General features: G+C 43.2%; 1 protein-coding gene across 1 annotated transcript; it reads left to right on the top strand.

Annotated features, from left to right (window-relative positions):
• Window positions 1-5,301: 5,301 nt before the first annotated feature.
• On the top strand, window positions 5,302-6,267 carry LOC110702350. Its single transcript, XM_021880055.1, has one exon. It carries the CDS (start codon window positions 5,302-5,304, stop codon window positions 6,265-6,267), a length of 966 nt encoding a protein of 321 aa, XP_021735747.1.
• Window positions 6,268-7,089: the final 822 nt, after the last annotated feature.

The following is a 7,089-nucleotide window of genomic DNA, read 5'->3' as shown; positions in this document are numbered from 1 at the left end:
TTGGGACCAAACCCTCATAAATTAAAACCTTTCACGTCTAGGGCGAAGGCAACTTCGAACTTGGCTAGGTGTTTCTAGATCTTGTGAATGCGAAATTTTTTATGCAAAAGCTAGTTTAGAAAAGAGAGAGAGAGAGCAAGAGATTCTTGAAGAGAGTTGGTGATTTTAATGAGATTTGATAGAAATTGATGATATTTGATGATTAAAAACGGAGGTTTTAGGAGGCTATTTATAGAGAAAATCATCCGGATGGATAAAAAAACGAATAAGAGTTTCGAAGTAAATAAAACAAATTGGCGCCAGGCGCTAGACATTAGCGCCAAACGCCAGGGCTAGCGCCAGACACCAGGGCTAGCGCCAGACGCCAGGGCTAGCGCTAGACGCCAGGCTTGGCGCCAGGCGCTGGTCCTGTCGTCAGACGTTAGAAACCAATTTAAACGCGTTTTCTTAATTTGATAAAATTTAGCCGTACAGAAGGGCAAAATCGTATTTTCCTTAAAAACACTTCTTTTATTCTAATTAAAACTCTAAAGAGTCAACTAAAGTCAATTTATCAATGTTAATTAAATTAGGAATGAAAAGAACCTTCTAGAAGAATCTAGAAGACTATAATCAATTCTAATTGCATTAGGAATGAGAAATCAATATTAGGCCCTCCTCTAGGTCATTAGGCCGCACATAAATATCAAACCGGGCCCAGTTTAGTAATTTTGCCATAACTTCCTCATTATTCATCAGAATTGGGCTTATAATATATCGTTGGAAAGCTCTATTCAAACCCGACCCAACTACACTATTATTAGACCCTTTAAATGGAAAAAATTAAACCAAACTGGATTGGCTGCTCTCTTAAAATAGGTTTTCAAAAACAGAGAGAAAGAAAAGAAATAAAAACTAACTGCAACACTAGACTTTCCACACTTTCACTTCATTCGATTATGATTCGACGTGAAAGGTACTCATCACTGGGCTTGGTTTTGGGGAGACACAAATAGGTGTCTACAGAAGCCCCCACTTTGACTAAGTTTGGAGAACCGCAAGTTTCGAAAACAAAATTCAAATTATCGATAGGGACGGAGAATGATTCAGAACGTTCTGTGATCCTGAATCACTCTTGTAACGCCGATACCTGCAAACTAGCGTTAGTTAAACAGATAAAAGAGTTAAGAAATGTATATCTTGCACCGTCGAGCACACGTCTCTGAAAGTAACCGTTTTGTTGCATTTACTGTTGTTGTGACAACCTTCTGCAAGCTAGGGAACGCCTTCCTGCTGTTTGTTTTGACGATCTTCTGCAAGCTAGAGAATACCGCATGAAAACTGTTACGCTTGTAACTGCCTCCAATATCGCCGTGATAGAATTCTGCAAGCTAGAGAACCCCATCGAAGATTGCTTCGCCTGAAACGACCTTCTGACGCTTTGTGACCATCTTCCGCAAGGCAGGGAACACGATCGAAGATAACTTTGCCTGAAATCACCTCCATTTGTTTATGACAACCCTCCGCAAGCTAGGGAACGCTGTCGAAGATATCCTCGCCTGAAGTCATCCTCATTTGTTGCGATAATATTCCGAGGAAAATTTCCGAAGATCAATGCTCGTCGATCTTGAAAATCTCGCTTGAACTTTGCTTCCGCTATGCCAGTACGTCGGCGCTTTTACTGCTTGTGAACCATTACGTTGGTGCTTCTTCTGTTTATGAACCATTATGTCATTGCCTCCGATGTTTCTAAACCATTTTATCGGTGCCTCCGATGAGCCAATGCTTAGGTGCTTTAAGCTAAGTGAGACGATCATTCATTAGGTCGATCACTTAATGCGATTGTAACCGATGCCGATTACTAAATCATGTCAAATTGCTTAGAGGGGCTAACTGGCGTACCAAGGAACCCAAAATTCCTGTAAGAGGTCGAAATAACTATTCTGAGTAGTTGAACATTTTGTCGTTGCTAAAAGGTTGCTGGCGTTACAATTTTTGTTCTAGAGTCAGACACTGGAACTAGCGCCAGGCGCTGAGCTCTAGCGCCCGACGCCAAAGCTGTCGTTTGGTGCCAGAGTCGGGATTTCCGTATATATCCCCTTTCTTCCTCATTTCCCCGCTGCTACTGCTCTTCTTCGAGAAATCGCCGCGAAACTTCAATTTGGTCGTTCTTGCTCGTTTCTCAACCAAATTTGCTCAAATTTGTTTCAAATCGAAGCTTTTTTCATCTACTTTCCCAATATATGTAATTTTTTTTCAAACTCACTTTGGTTTTTGATGAATTTGACATTCTTTGTTCATGAATTTTGGGAAAATTCGAACTTAAATTGCTTAATTTGCTTTTTTTGTCAAATTTTATGCCATGAAATTGCTTGATTATGTTTATATATTGCTTTGAGATTATTTTGAGACTTGTTTGACTCAATTTGGTGAAGAAACAAACAAATCACCATTGTTGGACCTCTTAAGGTCGGGAAGACAATGTGGCTTGTTCTTGATGTTTTTGCTAGCAATTCTTGTCCAATTTATCACAATAATTACCATAGTATTGCAAGAAATTTTTTTGATGCTTGAAAAATGTCGTATATGCTCACATTGAATTTGTGCTCTGTTTTAGTACTACGTACTCTGTTTTTCGCGAACATAGTATCATGCGGCTAGGCGAAACTTAGATACTATAGAACCTTAATTTATGTTGATTTTGCACAATGTAGTATGGCTAGACAGTGAGGTTCGGGTTCACAGTCCCGAGACACACGACGGGAGCATGAACCCGTAGAGGAGGACGCCGACCCGTCCACTTCTCTTGGTCCCCTCCCTGAGTGGGATGAGCGGACTTTGTACTTCTCCCTCGACCACCACATTTCAGAGAGAGTGCGTCGGGATTACTGCTGGTAGGACGCGTTGCCATGGCTCGGGCAACGATACTCTAGGCGACCTGTATAGGATGTACATCAGCGTCGACGGAGAGTTGAGACTTCTTTGGGAGTCTTGTGGGCTGGCTGCCCTATTCGAGGCTGCGGAGGCCATTATTGCTTCTGACGGGGGTCACCGCGTGGCTCGTGCCCTGGTGGAGTTCTTCTGGGACACCACCGACACTTTCCACTTTCCTTGGGGTGAGATGATGGTTACCCCAACCGACTTCAGTCTTATTACGGGACTGGAGTTTAGTTCTAATGCGCTATCGTTCGACAGCAATATCAGCGTCTTCTCTCCTGAGGTTGAGGAGTTGTTGGGTCCGATTGCTGTTCGGGCTCGTGTTAAGGTGGAGTCGACTCAGTTCAATGCTAAGGGTATACGCCGGTCGACTCTAGCGGCAGCTTTTGAGGATGATGCGACCACCCGAGAGCAGCGGGTGCACATCTTTGCGCTTATCTTGCTGTTAGGGACGTTTTTCCCTGACAAGGGTAGTAGAGTGCTATTTACTACCTTCCTGCAGTCCGTGATCTTCACATGATCGGGACTTAAGACTGGGCCAGCTTGGCCTATGCTGATTTTGTTCGAGCGTTGCGAGACTCGTGTTGACACCGGTCCTTGACGGGGAACGTCGCTCTGTCCAGCTTTTGGAGAGTCGTAGAGCTATACTTTATCTCCCATAAAGTTTAGCTCTAAGCTTTGGTTAGCACTTGCTGATACTTTTTGTCTTTTGAAGATTTGGTTCTACGAATACTTTCCTTCAGCCGCGCCGGCGAGACCGTCGCCATGCGGGTTTCCAGTGAGCGCCTGTTGGGGAGGCCACCACATTTGGATGTCTAACGCCTACGTTCGAGAGCAGATCCTCTCGGTATGGTTCTTTGCATAGTTGAACACTTTTGTATTATCTTTGGTAGATTCTCATCTCATAGGCATTCTTCGCAGGAGCCTGATGTGCAGTACCGGCCATGGAATGGCTTGGTTGTCCCTAGGTTAGCCGCGTAGTACAATGCTGAGTGTCGCTACTTTTTAGGGACGTATGAAGCGATTGCATACCTAGGAGAGAGGGTTGCTATTCAGCACTCCTCGGATGCTTTCGTCGTTCCTGCTCCTCCGCCGCCTCACATGTTCAATGAAACAAGGTTGCTTAGCACGTCGGAGAGGGTTGGTACCCCTTGGAGATCTCATGCGGTCCTTGGGCAGTGCTATGAGGAGGAGCTTCTGCCGCTGTTAGCTCCGGCCCCTGTTCTTTCTGAGGAGGCTGCGGTATGATTTTTATATTTTACCTTTTGCTAAGTAGCCCCCAAGTGTTATTTTATTGAATTTGATTTGCTTTTGTCAGGCTGGGCCTATTGAGTTCGTGCCACCTCATATGTCCATCCATTACCAGGGGACATACGGGTCCATCGAGGAGATGATTCCTCCGTCTCCCGAGGATTAGCGCTTCGTTGAGCGGTCGATTCCTCGCCACCAGTCTCGGGTAAGTTACTGAATTTATTTCTTTGACAGTTCTCGCGCGAGGTGGTCACGGCGATGGCACGGTGTATAGACGCCTTCCGAAGCCAGCTCGTCCTGATGAGGATGTGGCTACGTGTCGTCGCGACGACGCTGTTCAGGAGGTAGACTTTCCTCCTTGTTTCTGCATTATTATGCTTCTATTTTGATTGTTTCTAACTTGGTTTCTTCTTACAGGGTCAACCCATCCCTTCTCGTACCCGGACGAGACCTGAGGTCCGGATAGATCCGGCGAGGTCTAGCTCGAGACGTCGCCGTACTGGTTCTGGCAGTCGGGGTGGTCAATCTGAGGCTGCTCGGGCTCTTCATCTAAGGGCGCACGCTAAGCCGGTAGGCCAGGGAGAGGGTACCTCAGCTCATAGAGGTGGTGGAAGTTACGAGGTCGGCTCGTCATCGCAGCAGCCTCCGCAGCGTCAGCCTCAGGGCGACCTTGGGTGGACGGGTACTGTGCTGAGTTTTCCACCTCTCGGGGAGACTCGAGCTGGAGCTGGTGGAGAGCATACTCCTCGTACTGCGCAGTTCTGTGATATGATGGGCATCTCTCGTCATTTGCGTCCTCTGACGCCGTAGTTTATACCTGTGTTTTTTATTTTGACTTGTATTGAACTTTGCCTAATTGACTCATTTATGTAGACATATTTGTATATACATATTATTATGTATTTATTATGACTATGATACTCCCATAAAAAAAAAGAATGGAAAATCCTCTCTCGAAAAACCCTCCGAGTGCGACTAAGAATGCTTCTTCTCAAGAAGAAAGGGATCAACTGGATCGATCAAATAAGAAACCTAAACGTAGAATTAATCATGTGATGTCCAATCATCTTGTTAGGAATGATGAGGAGATGTTTGATGTTGATATTGAGAATTAAGCAAACAAGGGTTTTTTCCATGGGAGAGAAGCAACCTATGGTAGGGCAAAACGGTGGTGCAATTTCATTTAGTGATTTAATAAGGGGTGAGTCTTTTATCCCCAAAGATCCTCAAATGGAGATCCTAGAGATTGAAGATGAAGAGGAGATAGAATCCGATGATGAAAACATCCCGGAGGAAATTCTCAATGATGAAAGATTCCCGGTAATTAGGTTATCAAAGGAGGAGAAAGCAAGACTTCGACAGCCATGGAAAACCTCCTTGATAATAAAGTTGTTCAGTGGTAAGATTGGTTACATGGGCCTAATTAGAAGGTTGAAGAAGAAGTGGAACATCAAAGGTGAATTAGCCCTTACTGATATTGGCTGTAACTATTACATAGCAAGGTTCACCAACAAAGAAGATTATAGTTATGTTCTAACTCAAGGTCCTTGGCTTCTCGATGATAACTATCTCACAATTAGGAAATGGGTTCCTAATTTCATCCCTGAGGAAGCGCCAATCAAAGTATTAACTGCGTGGGTTCGCATCCCTAATCTACCAGTAGAATACTTTGATATCAATTTCCTCAACAAGATTGGGTCGAAAATTGGTAAGGTTCTGAGAGTTGATAAAATGACTACTAAAGATGAACGTGGTCAATTCACTAGTATTAGTGTGGAAATTGATCTTTCAAAACCATTATTGTCTAAATTTGGGTTAAAAGGAAGGATTTGGAGAGTCCAATATGAAGGCATTCGTATGATTTGCTTTAAATGTGGCAAACTTGGGCATGCAGAAGATGAGTGTCCTATGAGCCATGTTGAGAGTCAAAATGCTGCTATGACTGTTCATAATAATCCCTTGCACAACCATAACCCTAAAACAGAAGAGAATGAAGACTTCGGTTCATGGATGATGGTGAAAAAGCCAGGCCACAAGAAACAGACCAAACAGGACAAAAACCCAATTGGTGGAACAAAATCTGGTCCGGGTGGAGTTTAAATTTTGGGAAGAAATAATGTCAATCCTAATGCAGCTGGAAACAAGGGGTCGGGGTCAAGGTTTTCCATGTTGGAAAATCAAGAAGAGGAAATTTTGGAGCATGATAAGGATAAAAATAAGGAAGAAGGAATAATGGAAGAGGATAAAGATGGAAATTTTATCGAAACAGTTGAATTAGGGGAAAATTCGCAAGATGCTCTATCAAAAGAAGGATTTGTTCCTATATTTAAGGCAAATAATATTCCCTCAAGTCAATCCCATTCGAAATTAAAAAAAAAAAATCCTACCAAAATATTCCAGGATAAAAGAAAAGTTTCACTCCAAAAAATAATATCAAGCCTCTAAAGGAAATTAATGAAAATATTAATATTTTCATTAACAAAAATAAAAAAGTTGTGCATGAAGGAAAAGAAAACTCTGTTAGCTCCTTCGAAGCCCCCACATCAGTTAACAAAGAAGGAAAATTTCAAGCACATTCATACGCCTCAGAAGCCAATAAAGAGCACACTCAAGCAATAGAAGGGCAAGAAGAAGCAATCACTCATGTCTCGAACACCTTCCCTGATCTCCCTCGAAGTCCCAACAAACAAGATACTGTGTGTAGTCCATTCGATGGAGGAGCCTTACATGATAACTTTGAACCCCTTGATCCATGCATTGGAAGTGGAGTTTGAATCGATGCTACCCCCAACTTCAATCCCTCTGGAGTTGGTGGCAACTATGAAAATTCCCAATGAATTTAAGCGTTTTCTTCGATTCATTAGTGATGCCTATTTGACATCTTTACCTTCTATTCCTGTTTCTATGAAAGACTCAATCCCA

This window comes from Chenopodium quinoa, unplaced genomic scaffold (genome assembly GCF_001683475.1).
Source record: "Chenopodium quinoa cultivar QQ74 unplaced genomic scaffold, ASM168347v1, whole genome shotgun sequence".
NCBI classification, from domain to species: domain Eukaryota; kingdom Viridiplantae; phylum Streptophyta; class Magnoliopsida; order Caryophyllales; family Amaranthaceae; genus Chenopodium; species Chenopodium quinoa.
Note: the sequence above shows the minus strand (reverse complement) of the source record. Positions and strands in the feature narration are given on the sequence as shown.

Excerpts from the sequence above, each read along its gene's own strand:
- LOC110702350 (XM_021880055.1), top strand. The coding sequence starts at position 5,302 with ATGGGAGAGAAGCAACCTATGGTAGGGCAAAACGGTGGTGCAATTTCA.